Consider the following 18,644-nt stretch of genomic DNA (forward strand, 5'->3'; position numbering starts at 1 on the left):
TGCTTTAAATCTCCTGGCATCACCCTGCAACAACAAAAAAACCTTGATCGCACTGTCCTTGCAAACTCCTGTCCCATCTCCAACTTCCCTTTCCTCCCCAAGTCCTTGAATGACCTGTTGCCCACTCTAATCCGGTTTCTGCATCTGCCACAGGATCAAAACAGATCAATGTCACAAAAATGATGTTCTATGTGAAAGGCATCCTTTGATACAGTTGCCCACACCATCCACTCGCCCAGTTGAATGTGACTTGTGTTAACTGGTTCCGTTATCCGTCTAACCATAGTCAAAGAATCACTTGGTCGTTTCAATTATAATTAGAACAGTACAGCACAGAACAGGCCCTTCAGCCCTCGATGTTGTGCCGAGCAATGATAACCCTACTCAAGCCCACGTATCCACCCTATACCAGTAACCCAGCAACCACCATTAACCTTATTTTTTTAGGACACTAAGGGCAATTTAGCCTGGCCAATCCACCTAACCCGCACATCTTTGGACTGTGGGAGGAAACCGGAGCACCCGCAGGAGACCCACGCACACACGGGTTTCACTTACTACATTTGCGTTGTCACTTCAACTGTCCGCAAGGATCAATCCTACCCCCTTCCTATTTCTCATCTACATGTTTCCCCTCAGCAATATAATCAAATACCACATTTTTCAAATGCTAGTGACATCCTGCGCCATAGAATCACTCCAGTGCAGAAGGAGGCCATTCAGCCCATTAAGTCTGCACTGACACTCTGAAAGAGCGCCCTATCCCCATAACCCCACCGGACCTTTGGACACTAAGGGGCAATTTAGCATAGCCAGTCCACCCAAGCTGCACATCTTTGGACTTTGGGAGGAAACTCACACACACACTGGGAACATGTGCAAAACCTAGATCCCAAGCACTGAGGCAGCAGTGGTAATACACTGCCACCATTCTTGCCCTCCCTCTCACCACCTGTCTCGACAACTCCATATTGCTAATAATCCAACTTCTCATCCAATATAGAGTATTTGATGCACAGAAATGTCCTCCAATTTTTGGTCCTTGTGCCACACTGCCCTAGCTACCAACTCCCAACCCCTCTATCTGACAATAGTCCGGTTATGTACTTAAGCAATGAGCTTCTAACCGCCTTCATCTCGAAGACTGCCTATTTCTCCTCTGTACCAGTGTCTGTTGACACCCGTCTTGGCTCATCGGTTGGGAACCTCATTCATGCCTTTGTTTCTTCAAATCTGCCTATGTAATTTTGACTGGTTCCCACATTTTACTCTCTATTAGCTTTGACATTTAAAACTCTGCCCGTGTCTTTTACCAATTGTCGTTACTCCAACACCCTTCCGTGACCTCACAGCTTCAGGATCCCAGGTTCAATTCCCGGCTTCTGTGCGGCGTCTGCACGTTTTCCTCATGTCTGCGTGGGTTTCCTCCCACAGTACAAGTAAGGTGAATTGGCTATGCTAAATTGCCCTTAAGTGTCCAAAGGAATTGGGTGGGGTGGCTGGGTTATGGGGTGGAGTTGTGGGCTTAAATGGGATGTTCTTTCCCAGGGCCGGTACAGTCTTGATGGGCCAAATGGCCTTCTTCTGCACTGCAAATTCTATGATAATGGCTGCTGGTCAAGCAACGTTCTTGATTTTAAAATTCTCTTTCAAATCCTTCCATGACCTCACTATCTTAGTAATTTCCACCAGGCTGCAATCCTCTAATGTTGGACTCTTGGGCATCCTTAAGTTTAATTGTTACACCATCAGTGGCACTGCTTTGAATATCCTAAGCCCCAAACTCTGGAATATCCTCCGTACATCTCTCATTCCCTTTAAGACATCATTAAAAACATACCTCTTTGACCCATGTTTTCGTCATTTGATCGATTATACCTTTTGTGGCTCAGTATCATTGTGTTTTATATTGCTCATTGGAAAATTGTAATGCCATTTTACTAATTTTAGAAAGGTGACAGGAAAAGCTGAAGCATAGATAGTTAGCCCAACAGCTGTTGTCAGGAAATTACCAAACACCTTTAACTCTTAGCTGATCATGGATTTTGCAGACTAGGTTCTGTCTGACGACTTGTTGCATGGTAGTACAGAATGTGTTGCTGAAAAAAAAAATGGTGCCTAAAATTTACATCTTACACTTTACCAGGACAGGCCCAAGAATGTCAAATCTCAAAGGGAAGAACAATTTATACTGCACGAGGGGGAAAAAAGGTGCTGATTGGTTGGCACTATTTGTTGAAACATACGAGGGAGCTAGTTTCTTTGGTGTCCTTGTTTCTTCAAAAAAAGTGCAATGTCTGGCCATATAACAATCATCACTTATTGTCACAGAATAAGATATGTAGTGTCTAGCGAGTCCAAACGAATCATATAGCAAGTCTGATTACATCTTAAATGTGTTAGTGTAATTCTTAGCACACTTGTTCAGCAAGTGCTGCTCAATCGCACAATCACATCTAACATTAGACATTATGTTCTGAGTTTCACAAGCATGGTTTTGTTGAGTACAGTCTGTTCTCTCTCCAAATAAGTAATTTGCTATATGAATTTTAGTGCTGCTGTGATGCCATACTTCCAACAACTGGCAAATCATATCAAACACATCCCTTTGGCTGGCTGCAATAGGAAGTGTGTCTGAACTTTAAGGGTTAAATTGCAGGGAGAGATTAGCCTCATTAGTAAGTTGAGTTCAGGAGTGTATGAAGGGGGTCAGGAAAGAAATCAGACAGGCTAGAGTTCTGTGTAATCCCAGAGGCTTGGTGGGAAAGAGATGGGGTGCATAGTACAGGCAGCTAAACAAATAGCATCAATCCTAAGTGACCGAAGTCTGGAATTTGCACCTTGTTGGCATTGAAGTTTGAGAGGGTATAGTTGATAGTGAAGATAAAAGCTGTGGACCACCACAAGATGGATGGAAAATTGGCAAATTGAATTCAATCCAGAGATGTGAGGCAGTGCATTTGGGGAATTCCCAAACATAGCTAGGGAATTCACAAATGGGAGAGGAGAGGCACCTTGGAGTCCATATTCACAGGTCCCTGAAGGCAAGTGAATAAGTATATGGATAGCTTTCTTTATTGGGTGAGAAATACAAAGCAGGGGTGTAATGCTGAAAGTGTACAAAATGCTGGTTTGGCCACAGCTGGAATTTTGCCTACAGTTCTGGTCACAATACATTACTCTAGAGAGTACAGAAAAGTTTGATTTACTGGAATGTTACCAGGGTGTGAAAATTGCAGCTACAAAGAAAGATTGGATAGACTAGGGTTGTCTTCCTTTGGTAAGAAGGGTGATGGTTGAGGGGCCTAGAGAGAGTAGGAAAGACCAATTTCCCCTTGCAGAGAGGTCATCAGAGGACACAGATTTAAAGGTGATTGCTGTAATGATTAGAAAAGACATGAAGAAAAACTTCTCGCCTAGAGGGTTGAATAGTTGAGGTAGAAACCAAAAGTTACCTGGATCTGCCCCAAGGTTAGATCAAGTGCAAAAAGGTGGGATAGAGTGGGTGCCAGTTAATCTTCGGCCAGCACAGACACTGGAATTATGTGTTCTAAATTTTCTATGGTTCTGTGGGGCTTAAGGAGTTAGTACTAGTCAAAGTTGAGTAGCGAGCATGTTTGGCAGGGTAAAAGTCAAATGGTGCTTGATGTAATAAACTATATGTGTGCTGTTTGTGCCAGGTATGTTGAGCAGATGAATATAACATGATGGAACAATTGGGTTGGGAAGAATAATGATTACAGAAGGACGGGCATCATCAGAAGTGGAGGTGGAGTATTGTGGAAAATTGAGGTACAACGGCAACATAGTTCAAAGCAACTAGTGGGAGCATTTATTCCAGGGACTAGTGTAGAAGTAGACAGGGTTGCAAGGAAGTATAGAGGGACATGGGGAAATGGTCAGTTTTACCCTTCATTGACAATAACGGCAAGTGTGACTAGGAATAGTAAAATGAGGGGTTCTCTGATAAGTGTCGGTAAAGTTGAGTCAAATGGCCTCCGAAAGGTATGAGATTTAATCCATATCTTAAATACTGCAAAAATGTAACATTTCAGTTATCATTATGCTTTTTATCACTCAATTTCTCTTTCTATTTCTAGGTAATTTCATGTTATTGACGGAAGGCTGATGTTTTCAAATCCTCCCCCTTGATAAGCTCAGTTTTTAATGCAGCATAATCTGGTCTGGCACATTTTGGTCAGTGTTTGGAGTTTGCTCAGCCGTACAAGGTAAAGAGATATTTGCTACTTTAATAGTTTTTCCTCATTAAAGATATACAGGACTGCTTAAACACATTTAAATTTTCTCAAGATGGAGTGACTGACGAGATCCTTTTGATCATGAGTATCTGTTTTACATGGGATATACAATGCAGAAGGAGGCCATTTTTGGCTAATTAAAATTTATTATAAAGGGACCTAATTAATTTTTTTCAAATTAAAGGGCAATTTAGTATGGCCAATCCACCTACCCTGCACATCTTTGGGTTGTGGGGACAAAACCCATGCAAACTCCACATGGAGAGTGACCAGAGCTGGAGTCGAACCTGGGACCTCTGTGCTGTGAGGCAGCAGTGCTACCACTGCCCCCCAATTACTTAAATTACTAAACATCATGATAAGAGGTCTCCAACTTATTTTCTCTTCATGGATTTGCCAGCAGCCATTTCAACCAAGTACATCTCGTTAGGCTGACATGAATGGAATAATTTCTCTTCCCCCAACAGAAAGCAGAAATAAATTTAGGAATGTACAGTATGTTTTGACAGGAAAGGTCCTGTAAAGAATGCAAGAGCTTGATACTAATTAAAGTTGCCACTTAAAGTACACGCTATCTTTTAAATGTAGGGTAAAGTGAAGGGGGCCACTGTTCTTGGGTCCATCTAACAGCAAGCCTTGGGGGCTCGATTGTTTTACTGGTCAGGTGCAAAGTGACTGCACTGCACAAAGACTGTCTCAAGTCCAAGATGGGTGTTGAGAATGCTGGATTGTAAAACAACTGTGCTTTGAACTGTCCATTTATTTACGAAAGATAGGATACAAGGCCTCTCCATTTCCAAAGGAAGAAGAGTGTAACTCGAGGCTGAAAATCCAGAACGTGGAAAGAACCATATTCGTGGAGCATTTCAAACAAGCCTGGAAGAGCAGAAATCTCCAAGGAAATTTTATTGTGAAAGACCTTTCTGAAATGAGAAAGGACAAAAAAAAAACCTCTGGGAACTTCAGGGAACCAAGAATTTTGTACCAATTCTGGAAAAATTGAACAGCTACTCCTGTGTTTGTCATTTGTTACAGTAAAAATAAATTATCTTGAGCTATAAAAATTGAAAGTTTGGTCTGATTTTTAACCGTTAATTTGAAAGAAAAAAAAGTGCCACTGTTGTAATCAATCTAATGAAAATATTTAATCTGTTTTTTAATAAAAGATGCAATACTTTTCTTTGTGCAGAGAATGATCATGTTTACAGCATTAGGTTTCAAAGCAGATCAATCTACTCCCTCTCCCATGACTTGCTGAAACTAGTGATATTTTCATGCAATAATCGTCCAAAGGGGCAAAAGTGTTGAGTGGCAATGGTCCTTTTAGTATTCTTAATGCACTGAAAGGATACATGATGCCTTGGAATAATTTGGGGAAATTAACAGATTAATACCAAAAGTTCATTCTTAAAGATCAATAAAGAATTTAGGTTTTACAGGGGATAAACAAAATCTCAACAATCACATTCCTCAAATCAGCATTTTTGGTAGCAATTGCTATATATAATTTAGGCACATTGGTAATTCACACAGAATAACTAGCAAGAAAACAGCAAGGCACATTCTGGCATTGGATATGTAGTGTATAAATGTTCATTTTAAAGCATGCAATATTTTACAGTAATTACTGTACTAGTGCTTGCCCTTTAAATAAAACAAAAACTAAGAACCATTGTAACAGTTTTTATCAAATGCCATTCTAACAGTGCCAGAGGTTTACAATACCAACTTGAGTATAAACAGAAACAAAATGAATAAATTGTTCCTAACTGATAACAGAACACAAGTAAATTCATTCAAAGTTAGTTTTGTAATTTGGGTATTTGCATGTCACGAAGGTCTATAGAAATATTTTCTAAAAGGAATGCCAGAATATTTAAAAGTTTAAAATGCAGCTCTGCACCATGATACACTATACTGATTCATAAATACAAAGAAATTACTGAAATAAACTAAGTGGAACATGAGTTAACAAAATTTGCTATGGTTAAAGTGATAGTTATGGGCTCACATTTGTAATTTTCAAAGATGAAATAGATCCTAACCTCATTGGCATTTCTACTGTCATGAAGGAACAGTGGCGAAGGTTTCAAAGCAGATCAATCTACTCACCCTCCATCCCACAATGTCCTGTGACTTGAGCAAAGTGAAATAATTAACCAATCTCAGATCTACCCACTACCTCATTAAGAGGTGCAAGCCTGAAAAGGTATCAACTTGTTTGTATGTACCTTTCATAAATACACAATCTGGAGCACATTCCCACTCCATTCCACATTGTGGAAAGTCTGTATATACAGTTAGGATTTACATAGGCAAATGACACTGCACCAGCTATCTCTTCACAATATTGACTACTACCTACAAAAAGACTTTAAAACAATACAGTAACTAATAATAGCAATATGTTTTCTGAAGATGTTCTTTATAACAATTTCCAGACAGACATTTCAGCGTAAAATCCCAACTGTCCAGGAGGAGCTGTATGTAAAACCAATGCTCACATCTGTCCATAATTATGATTAACCCACAGGAACAAAAACTGCATTGTGGCCATCCGATTCACTGGAGTTGGACTCTATATGCACAAATAAGCAGCTTTACCTGAAACAAAAGCAGTATTCCGTTAGAAAGTGGTAACAGACCAACACATTTCAGCATATTTTTTTCAAACATATTTTAATGGTTTAATTATTAACAAATGCATTGAGCAATTTTCAAGCTTAACTGCTGAGACAACCTCAAGACATTGCAACTAATGCTTGTGAACTGAATTTGAAGAGCACAATTGGCATTCCTGGTCTTAATGAGTTTTGAGCAAGGACACTATTGGAACTAACTAATTCCAGCTATGGTCAAATACTTCCTTCACTTTGTTCTGCAAAAATGCTCACTTCAAGTGAAGCACTATGAGGTTGCTGGGACTTGTGAAACAGCACCCTAGTATGAATTAGTAGCTTTAGAAGAAACAACTGTTATTTACATTAAACTCCACCACCAAAGAATAGCAAATGGGTCTCAATCTAGTATGATTCTAGATGTGTAGCTGCATCGTAGAGAAATCGTCTCAATTGAAAAAGCAGATTTGTAGCCTCTGAGGGGATGGGAAAAAGTGCACTAAAATTGAAATTATTAGCTACATACATCCATAGGACCATAGGCTGCTCTCCCCTTTTGAGCTGACTGGTGGTGATTTAACCCGAGGGTCGCCACAGTTCAGGCAAGGGACACAAGACTGGGGCTTCATGAGTAACCTCAGCCAGTAAAGGAATTGAACCCATGCCTTTGGCCTTGCTCTACATTATGAATCAGCTGTCCGCTCAACACACCCCAATGCCATTTCTGAGCTGCTTCTTTCTAGGTTGCTCACATCACCAACACAGCAGCCATTTCCAATGTGGCAAGATGTTACTTAACAACAGCTGTACATCATACAAGCCAGAAGCACAATCCAACACTAACCCAAATCTAAAAATGTTACAAGTTTGGAAAACAAATTATCACTAGCACTGACTCAATCAAAATCAATAATTATATGTCTGATCATTACTCATGCAGCCCTTTCCCTCCACGGTGTGTACCGGAGGAGAAATCAGATATTGATTCAAAATATCGTTATAAAAGTGGACATCGTAGAGGCAGTGGATGGGGTGAAAACTGGCTTTGGGGGGGGGGGGAAGAGAGGTGGTTTGGCACTATCGGATTGGATTTTTTTACTGTCACATGTACCAAAATAGTGAAAAGTATTGTTCTGCGCACAGTCCAGACAGATAATTCCATACATTGAAAAAAAACATAGGCCATACATAAAAATACAAGGTAAATGCATAGACACAGGCATCTGGTGAAGCATCCAGGAGTGGAGTACTACTCAGTAGAGAAGATGTTTGAAGAGATCAGATCAGTCCACAAGAGGGTAATTCAGGAGTCTGGTAACCGGGGCAGAAGCTGTTTGTGTGGTGGTACTGGTAGGCTGGATACACAATGGGTAGGTCAGTCACCTAGCAGGATGGTTTGCATCTTAGTTCACTGCAGGATGGAGATAGCAGAAGGGCTTCCAATCTTCCTTAGATTGGGGGAAGGAAGCAGAACACTGGGAAAGTGGCAAATATGATATCCTTAGTTCAGAAGGGATGCAAGGACAGTCCGAGAAACTACAGGTCAATTAGTTTATCTATATTGGGTAAGGTTCAGAAACAATAATAATCAGGAAAACAGGTTGGAGTTAATTAATGAAGTAACAGAAGGGTGAAAGCCTTGTGGATTTTTTATAAAATACATTCGGTCACATGCTATACAAATGACTGGTGCCATGCAACCTCAGTTCTAGTGTTCAACTCAGTTACATCATAGCAAGCAACAGGGTTGACAGTCCACGTCTGCTTCGTGTATACAAATCAAGAAGTGATTTTTAAATATTTCTTTACAGCCCCTGCTGAGGCAAATAGGTTCGTCGAGGAGCACGGGCTGGAAATACGCCAGGGGGGGTAGGAACGAGGGGCCCCTGGCAAGGGGCAACGACACGCCGACGGGGGGGGGGGGGGGGGGGGGAGGCAAAGCCAGCCCCCCCCCCCCCCCCTTGCAGGAACACCCAGAACAAAAAACAACCCACTGCCCAAGGGACCGCTCCAGGTGGGAGGCCAGGCCCCAGCACGAGGGAACAAGAGTATTGGAGAAGGGAGAGCAGGCGAGAGGGGTGCAGGATTGGATGGGGGAAGAGCGGGCAGAAAACCGTAGAGGCCAGGCAGAGGAGAAGCGAGATAACAACCTCCGAGAGGGGAGCCACCGTACTAGCAGGAAAGCTAGCGCCGGGGGCACGCAATAAAGCAGGGCCGCAGTGCACCCCTAACGGGGGGAAGGTGCCAGGCAGGGGAGGGGGGGGGGATCACCCGTCAAAGTCGGGAGAGCAAACGAGGACAGGAATAGGGGATAGAGGGGCAAAGGAGGGGTATACAGGGGAGGAGGGAAAAGGGAGAGACCGGGGGGGAGGGGGGCACACAGGGAGCGAGAGACCAGGGAGGGGAAATAAAGGGACAAAAGAGGCCAGAAAAGGAACAGGGCAACAAAGTGCCACAACCAAGGGCTCGAAACAAGGAATCGCTGCAAGCACCCACCCAGTACGGTCTGTGGGCGAAGGGGGCCCCCAGAGTGCAGGGGACTACCCGCGTGGCGGACACACAGTGGACGGCCATGACGGGTGCCCCCAGGACAAGGGGAAACCCCGGAGCGCAGAGACCCGACCGCATGGGGAGAGCATTGATAGCGGCCATCCTGGACGGTCCCCTAACAAAGGGAAACCCCAGAGGGCAGGGGCGCGTCCACCAGATAAATATGGTTAATCCCACAGGAACGAGGGGGCAGAAGCCCTCCACCAGGATAATCACCTGGAACGTAAGGGGACTTAACGGCCCAGTGAAGAGATCTAGAGTCCTCACCCACCTCAGAAACATGAGGGCCGACATAGTCTTCCTCCAAGAGACACACCTGAGGGAGCAGGACCAACTGCGGGTAAGAAAGGGTTGGGTGGGACAAACCTACCATTCTTGCTATGGGACAAGGGCCAGGGGGGTGGCGATCCTGATCGGCAAGAGGACAATATATAGGGCGACAAAGACGGTTACAGATCCAGGGGGGCGGTATGTCATGGTCAGCGGGGCCCTGGATGGGGCGCCGGTAGTTCTAGTCAACGTGTACGCGCCCAACTGGGACGACACGAGTTTCATCAAAAAGACCATGGCAGAAATCCCGGACATAGCGACGCATCGACTAATCATGGGGGGGGGGGGGACTTCAACTGTGTACAGGATCCAAAGACGGACAGATCAAACCCCAAAATGGGGAAAACCTCAAGCATGGCAAGGGAACTCAGTCACTTTATGGAGCAGATGGGAGCAGTGGACCCCTGGAGGTTCGCCCACCCGGGGGAAAAAGAATTCTCCTTCTTCTCCCCAGTACAACGTGTACACCAGAATTGACTTATTTGTGGTGGGAAAAACGGTGCTTCCAGGGATAGACAAAGTGGAATACTCCGCAATTGTGATATCAGACCACGCTCCACACTACATGGACGTGCGGCTGGAGACGGGAAGGGCCCAGCGCCCCACATGGAGGTTGGACGGTGCCTTACTAGCTGACAAGGCCTTCAGTGAAAGGATAGCGCGGGCCATAGCGGAGTACACAGAGAACAACCAAAACGGGGAGGTCTCATCCTCCACGTTCTGGGAAGCGCTTAAGGCCGTACTAAGAGGGGAAATCATTGCCTTCAAAGCGCAAAAAGATAGGGAGGAAAGGGTGGCTAGGCAGAAGCTGGTCGACTCCACACTGGAGGTAGACCGGAAATACTCCAAGGCCACGACCGTAGAGCTCCTGGCGGAGAGAAAAGAACTACAAAGGAACTTTGACCTGCTCGCCACCAGGAAAGCAGTGCACCAACTCCGCCAGGCACGCGGGAAACCTGTACGAACACGGAGACAAAGCCAGCCGCCTGTTGGCACACCAGCTGAGAAAGCAGGCAGCCACCAGAGAAATTGCGCAAATCAAGGGTACCGGAGGCACGTTGGAAACAGAACCAGAGAGGATTAAGGAAACCTTCAAGGCCTTCTACCAAGAGCTGTACACCTCAGAGCCCCCAACGGGGGAAGGCTGGGATGAACCGGTTCCTTGATGGACTGGACATACCAGTCGTGGGAGAGGGCAGAAAACGGGACCTGGAAGCACCACTAGCACTGGGAGAGATCATGGACAGCATTAGCTCCATGCAGACGGGGAAGGCGCCGGGAAAGGCGCCGGGACCGGACGGACTCCCGGCGGACTTCTACAAAAAATTTGCGACAGCGCTGGCCCCACACCTGCGGGAGATGTTCACAGACTCGCTAGCTAGGGGCACACTGCCACCCACATTAGCACAGGCCTCAATCTCGCTGATACCCAAGAAAGACAAAGACCCAACGGAATGTGGGTCATACAGACCCATATCTCTGCTGAACGCAGACGCCAAAATACTGGCCAAAATCCTAGCCAAAAGGCTAGAAGACTGTGTACCTGAGGTGGTCACAGAGGACCAGACGGGCTTCGTCAAAGGTAGACAGCTTACCACGAACATCAGGCGCCTGCTGAACGTGATAATGACCCACTCCGGGGAGAGAACACAAGAGGTGATCGTCTCCCTGGACGCAGAAAAGGCCTTTGACAGAGTCGAATGGAAATACCTCATAGAGGTACTGAAGCGGTTCGGGCTTGGAACAGGGTTCACCGCTTGGGTAAAGCTCCTATACAACGCTCCCATGGCGAGTGTACGGACCAACAATACCAACTTCCAATACTTCCAGCTGCACCAGACAAGGATGCCCACTGTCCCCGCTGCTGTTCGCACGAGCAATCGAACCGCTAGCAATCGTGCTCAGGACAGCAAAAAATTGGAGGGGGATCCAAAGGGGAGGCAGAGAGCACAGAGTCTCACTCTATGCAGATGATCTGCTCCTCTACATCTCAGACCCACAAAGCAGCATGGACGGAATTATCGCGCTCCTGAATGAGTTTGGAGCCTTCTCGGGCTACAAACGCAACATGAGCAAAAGCGAGATCTTCCCAGTACACCCGCAAGGGGGGGGGGGAGGGGGGGGAGCACTAAAGGGGCTGCCGTTCAAACAAGCCCGACACAAATTCCGCTACCTGGGGATCCAAATAGCCCATGACTGGAAAGGGATCCACAAATGGAACCTCACCAGCCTGACGGAGGAAGTAAAAACGGACCTGCAAAGATGGAACACACTCCCACTCTCCCTCGTGGGGAGAGTCCAGACGATCAAAATGAACGTACTGCCCAGGTTCCTCTTCCTGTTTAGATCTATTCCGATCTACATCCCCAAGGCCTTTTTCAAAGTGCTGGACAAACTTATCATGGCGTTCGTATGGGGGGGGGGGGTAAAAATGCTAGGATCCCAAAGAAGGTCCTACAAAAAACAAAATCCAGGGGGGGGGCTAGCCCTCCCGAATCTACAATTCTACCACTGGGCGGCAACAGCCGAGCGAGTAAGGGGATGGATCCAGGAGCCAGAAGCCGAGTGGATGCGTGCGGATGAGGCCTCCTGCATGGGGACCTCCCTCCGGGCCCTCGCCACGGCAGCACTCCCATCCCCACCCAAAAAACACTCCAGCAGCCCAGTGGTGACAGCCACCCTCCAATCCTGGAACCAACTGCGGCAGCAATTTGGCCTGACCAAAATGTCGGACAAGTCTCCCATCTGCAACAACCATAGGTTCACACCAGCACTGACTGACGCCACCTTCAAAAGGTGGAGGCAGGACGGGGGGACACTGACAGTAAGGGACCTATACACGGACGACAGGATCGCAACACTGGACGAACTGACAGAGAAATTATGGCTAGCTGGGGGGAACGAGCTACGGTACCTGCAGCTCAAAAACTTCCTACGAAAGGAGACAACCGCCACGACAGACACTACTGGAAGACCTACTGGATGCAAGTATCCTAGAGAAAGGGAACTGTAGCGACATGTATGACCGACTGGTAGAAAGGGACGACACCGTACTGGACGCAACAAGAATGAAATGGGAGGACGACCTGGGGATGGAGATAGGGTGGGGACTCTGGAGCGAAGCACTGCATAGGGTCAACTCCACCTCCACGTGCACAAGGCTCAGCCTGACGCAACTAAAAGTGGTAAATAGAGCCCACTTAACAAGAAACCGTATGAGCAGGTTCTTCCCGGAGGTGGAGGACAGATGTGAACGGTGCCAAAGAGGCCCGGCCAACCACGCCCACATGTTCTGGTCTCGCTCCAGACTTGTGGAGTACTGGACAGCCTTCTTCGAGGCTATGTCCAAAGTGGTGGGGGTGAGGGTGGAGCCATGCCCGATAGTGGCAGTCTTCGGGGTTTCAGACCAGCCAGATCTATACCTGGGGAGGAGGGCGGACGCCCTTGCCTTTGCCTCACTGATCGCCCGCCGTAGAATCCTGTTTGGCTGGCGGTCAGCAGCACCGCCCAGGGCTGCAGACTGGCTGTCCGACCTCTCGGAATCTCTCCAAATGGAGAAAATCAAATTCGCCATCCGAGGGTCAGACGACGGCTTCCACAGAACGTGGGAGCCATTCATGCAATTGTTCCGGGACCTGTTTGTGGCCAACGTGCAAGAGGAAGAATAGTCGGGTGGCCAAGAATCAGGGGAAAATGGACGGGAATCGGGAGAAGGTAGCCCGGGGGGGGGGGGGGGGGGGGGGGGGGCTACGGGTTCGTTATGGGGGTTTGATGGCTAGCTAAGGCCCAAAACCAAACTGTAAATAAATGCCTATAAACATGTGCCTCGGCCATATGGGGAAATATAAAATATGTATGCCGGCTAAAGGGGGCGGCCACAGTTGTTATTATGAAGATGCTTACCTGTAAATATACATGTTAATTTTTGCGTGTTTTTTTTTTCTCTCTCTAATAATTTTTGGATGTAAAATATGCAAACTCAATAAAAAACATTTTATTTTAAAAAAAAGTGATTTTAATACACCAACAACTCCTGCCCGTCTTGTTTACTTTATTAATGTTTATGGTAATTTATTAGTAAAATTTACCTCCTGCTCACCCCAAATTCACTGTCCACGGTCAGAGTTTGACAGGCCGCGCCCTGGAAATTGAACTCCGCTTCCCTTGAATGACAGGAGCTCTGGCCAATCCGCATCCCCATTCCACAGAAATCCACCTTGCTCACTGCATCCTTATTCAAAAATACTTAAACTGAAGCTAACCAAAGCTCCAGTCTGCAACAACCATAGGTTCACACCAGCACTGACTGACGCCACCTTCAAAAGGTGGGGGTAGGACGGAGGGGCACCGACAGTCAGGGACCTATACACGGACGGCAGGATCGCAACACTGGACGAACTGACAGAGAAATTCCAGCTAGCCAGGGGGAAACGAGCTACGGTATCTACAGCTCAAAAGCTTTCTACGAAAGGAAACAAGGACGTACCTACAACCGCCACGACAGACACTACTGGACGCAAGCATACTAGATAAAGGAAACTGTAGTGACGTATATCCGACTGATAGAAAGGGCTGGCACCGTACTGGACGCAACAAGAAAGAAATGGGAAGAGGACCTGGGGATTGAAATAGGGTGGGGACTCTGGAGCGAAGCACTGCATAGGGTCAACTCCACCTCCACGTGCGCAAGGCTCAGCCTGACGCAGCTAAAAGTGGTACGTAGAGCCCACTTAACAAGAACCCGTATGGGTAGGTTCTTCCCGGAGGTGGAGGATAGATGTGAACGGTGCCAAGGAGGCCCGGCCAACCACACCCTCATGTTCTGGTCTTGCCCCAGACTTGCAGGGTACTGGACAGCCTTCTTCGAGGCAATGTCCAGTGGTGTGGATGAGGGTGGAGCCATGCCCAAAAGTGGCGGTCTTCGGGGTTTCGGACCAGCCAGATCTATTCCTGGGGAGGAGGGCGGAAGCCCTTGCCTTTGCCTCCCTGATCGCCCGCCGTAGAATCCTGTTCGGCTGGCGGTCAGCAACACCACCCAAAGCTGCAGACTGGCTGTCCGGCCTCTCGGAACCTCTCCAAATGGAGAAAATCAAATTCGCCATCAGAGGGTCAGACTACGGCTTCCACAGAACGTGGGAGCCATTTACGTTCCAGGACCCGTTTGTGGCCAACGAACAAGCGGAAAAATAGCCAGGTAGCCAAGAAAGTCGCCAAAGCATGAGAGGAAGAGATAAACCTGGAGGGTGGGGGAGGAACAGCTTAACCTAAGAGGAATGAAAGGTGAATCACAGGAGGGGGGGGGGGGGGGGGGGGGGAGAGAGAAATGGAACAAGAGAGAAGAACCGGGGGGGTGGGGGGAGGCAGGGAAATGAGAGCCGGAAGGAAGGCACGGGATACAATAACGAACATGGCATCTCCAGGAGCACGGAACGAGGAGAATAAAGACGAAAGACGGGAGGAATGGCAGAAGCGGAGGTGAGCACGAGACGGCAGCAAAATCCGTCCAGAAGAAGCAAGCGACAACACCAAACCCATTTGAGCATTGCCCACTGTAATTGTTTCTCCGGCACCCAAATGTATATTTACCTCCCCAGTCTCTCCCCACCCACCCTCACCAACAGTCGCCCACTTATGTGTTGTAAATAATTTTGCCAGGTGTACAGAGTTGCTGTTGTTGAGCTGGTGCACAATACCCTACTAGTTATTCTATTTAATTTTTTACTGCATTTTTAAAATTATTTTATTTACTATTTTCTTTGGTATGTTTGGTTGTGCCCTTCTTATATATATGTCTCTTATCCTGTGTACATAACGGTATACTTAGTTTAAAAAAACCAATAAAAAACATTTATAAAACAAACTGAAGCTAACAATTCAAAATATTGGTTCCAATTTACATTGCTTAATTCACATCACCAAAAATGTCACATTTTAAGCATAAAATATGGTAGCTTTGGCAGGCTGGGCACAGGCCATTGATTTTCTGCGCACGCGCAGACCTGTGCAGGTGGGCATCAATGGCCATCATGCTTTGGCAGGAGACACCGACAAAATGGAGGCTCATAGAACCGGTGGGTCACAAACCAATTTTTCATCCAATTGGGCAAAGAACAGAAAACAGCAAGTACTGGTATATGGTTATTTTTCAGGATGGCGTTCAACGTTTCCCACATATCAGGGCTAGGATCACTGCTTTTTTGTCACATTCTTTTAAAACTGCTCTTGGAATACAGAGTAGAATTTCAGAAGTTGCTGATGATACCAAACTTGGAGGAGTGGCAACCAGTTAGATAATAGAAAGTCTAAAATGTAACTGATAGGCTAGCTGAATGGACAAGACAAGTGGCAGATGGAATTTTATATATACATGGCATCTTGGTCTTCATAAATAGTGACATTGGGGGCAAAAGTGAGGTGGTTTCCCCAAACCTTCAGAAATCTCTTGTTAGACCTCAACTGCAGTACTGCACCCAGCTCTAGTCACCACATTTTAGAAAGGGTAGGTGAGATTTACCAGAACGGTTCTCGGGATGGGGTATTTTAGTTACATGGGTGGATTGGAAAAGCTGGACTTGTTCTCCTTAAAACAAAGGAAAAGAGGAGAGATTTGACAGAACTGTACTAGATAATATGTTTGGATAAGGTAGATGAGGAAAAGTTGTTATTTAGCTACAAGGACTAGCGGACACAAGGACCAGCAGACAAATTTATAGTTTTGGGCAAGGGATGCAGGGGGAACGCGAGTAAGAACCATTTTATGGTGACGGCAGAAAAATAAACTGAATGACCATTTGAAGGAAATGAAACTGCAGGGCTATTGCCATTGAGCAGGGTTTGGGAATGACTGGATTACTCTGCAGAGAGCAGGCAAGGACTTGATGGGCCAGCCTTCTGTTCTGTATATGACTACATACAGACATACAAGGACAATATTGGGCTGAATAGTTTAATTATTATCACAATGCATAATTTTATGAAGACCATCCAACTGGTAGAGGTTACACTAGCCACAGAACTATATGAGTCTCTATTTTTTGACAAAGCGAGGAAAATGGGTCACTCTCCTCTGCATGCTCAAATTGTAACATCACAACAGGCATGTTAAATTAATATAAATATTTCTAGCTTATACCAGGAGTCAAAAGAGGCCTTGTAACAGGAATAAACTAATTCTAATTGATTCAGATTAAACTCCACAGCTGTAATTGTGATTAAAGCATTTCACCATTTCAAAATGTTATCTCTTAATTTTCTAACGTTTTACTCCAACATGTCAAAGTATGCCTACCTTGGCAGTAGGGGCTTCAGCAAGTCTAATAAATAATTTATTGGTGCCAGGCACTGGACTGAAGGAATAAATAAAATGACTATCCTGGAAAACAAAGACAAATTAAATTGGTCAAACTAGATTTCAACATATAAAAAATTTGACATTGATTTTTCAGCTTCAAATTTAGGTTATAATTAAATACAATGCATGCTTTGACTAAGCAGAACAATCTATCACAGCCACCATCAGTGGTGAAACGCTGCCTTTGTAGAACATCAAGATCCAAAAGGGTACGTAGGTGAAATGAAACTGACCACTTAGTCCTTTCCACTGCGAATAGACAATCTCTATTTTTTTCAGACCCTAATTGAGACAGCCTGCTCAACACCCCACTTCTTGTTTGAACAACTGCCCAACCAACACACATTCAACCACTATGCTCCACTACCCGGCTGAATATGTTCTTACACTGAAATATTTCTTACTTTCTCAAAGGTGCTGCCATGGTAATCCATATAGGTCCTAACCATGCCTGCCTTTTTGTGGGATACATGAAAGAATTATTTTTCCAGTCCCTTCACCATTTCCCCCCGGTACATTGAGGTCATCCGTTCTGGTGTCCAATCTACATCAACTTTGCTTCATATTTCCACATCTCTCACCTTCTCTTTCTCGTCTCCATCGCTGGGAAAAAGACAATTAGCCAACATGTATGCCCATTGAATTTTACAACTAGTCAATATTCTCTCCAAGCTAAACACTTACAATAGCAACTCAAAAGTCCCTATGCACAAGTCAGCATCTTTACCTTAGTTCAGTAGGGAAGAAGTTGGGAGTGTGAATCTAACTTGGATCTATTAGCTGGGATGTTAAACTCCAATATCTATGCTTTTACAACACATTTGTAATGCTGTTGTCCTTAGCTGCACATCTTGGAACCCATCAGATTTCTTTCTATGTGCCATATGGTTCGGGTAGGTCAGTCCTGTCCCCAAGGCTCTCCCTTCGTAAATGCCAGATGTGGAAAACTATTAAAGCTTTCGCCTGCACAGACACTGGTTCTCTTTGCTCCTTACAAGACAGGAAAAAAATAACTTGCTCAGTGTCTTTCAAAAATGTTTCTTCCCCCTCCCCCCAGCTCCCACTTTTGCCAACTGCCTGACCTTCGCAACCTATGCCATGTTTGCTTACCTTTAATGTGAAAGAGGAGCCTGCTTCACCCTCACAATTTCACTCCAATCAGGTTCACAAGAGGAAAGGACAATATGTATATCAGGTGCAGACTTCAATCAGTTCCTTTGTGCTGACTTCATCTTTGCGAGAACAGAAAATCCAACCTCGCACATGTAAGTCGTTATGAAGGGCAACAAAATCCTGGTTTTACTCAGCAATGGATACTCCTGGGAGATGCTAATCCAGAATGCTGACAGCAGCATGGGCTTTTGGCGAGTTTTTAATGCTTTATCACAGGTCAGGTACAGCAGCGTAGCATTTTCATTTAATAATAATATAATATTATTATTTGGAGTCATCTGTAAGTTAATAACTGTCTCTGGGGTGTCAACCTCAAAAGGATTTTTTCATCCACCACTTCTCTTTCAAAATCTGAGGGTTCTC

The 18,644-nt window shown here is 45.5% G+C and overlaps 2 protein-coding genes across 5 annotated transcripts in view; one reads left to right on the top strand and one right to left on the bottom strand.

The window, feature by feature from the left end:
- Positions 1-5,323, top strand: part of pspc1 (paraspeckle component 1) — a 145,798-nt gene extending 140,475 nt beyond the window's left edge. Inside the window, exons 11-12 of one of the 3 annotated variants that reach the window (XR_005463141.1) lie at positions 4,101-4,229; positions 5,032-5,323. Coding sequence is in view for 1 of the 3 variants with exons in the window: in XM_038817988.1 (XP_038673916.1) it covers positions 4,101-4,118 (18 nt within the window). In the remaining 2 variants the exon portion in view is untranslated. Of the gene's footprint in view, positions 1-4,100 lie in introns of all 3 variants that reach the window. The other 2 variants (XR_005463142.1, XM_038817988.1) reach the window with 2 other exon arrangements.
- A 603-nt stretch (positions 5,324-5,926) lies between these two features.
- mphosph8 (M-phase phosphoprotein 8) overlaps positions 5,927-18,644 on the bottom strand; it is a 116,550-nt gene continuing 103,832 nt past the window's right edge. For both annotated transcript variants that reach the window (XM_038817982.1, XM_038817981.1), the window contains exons 13-14: positions 17,046-17,129; positions 5,927-6,863 (exon numbers count right to left, since the gene is read on the bottom strand). In XM_038817982.1, coding sequence (XP_038673910.1) covers positions 6,822-6,863; positions 17,046-17,129 — 126 coding nt within the window. In that variant the 3' untranslated portion in view covers positions 5,927-6,821. The remainder of the gene's footprint in view (positions 6,864-17,045; positions 17,130-18,644) is intronic.

The sequence above is a fragment of the Scyliorhinus canicula genome, chromosome 14, assembly GCF_902713615.1.
Source record: "Scyliorhinus canicula chromosome 14, sScyCan1.1, whole genome shotgun sequence".
NCBI classification, from domain to species: Eukaryota; Metazoa; Chordata; class Chondrichthyes; order Carcharhiniformes; family Scyliorhinidae; genus Scyliorhinus; species Scyliorhinus canicula.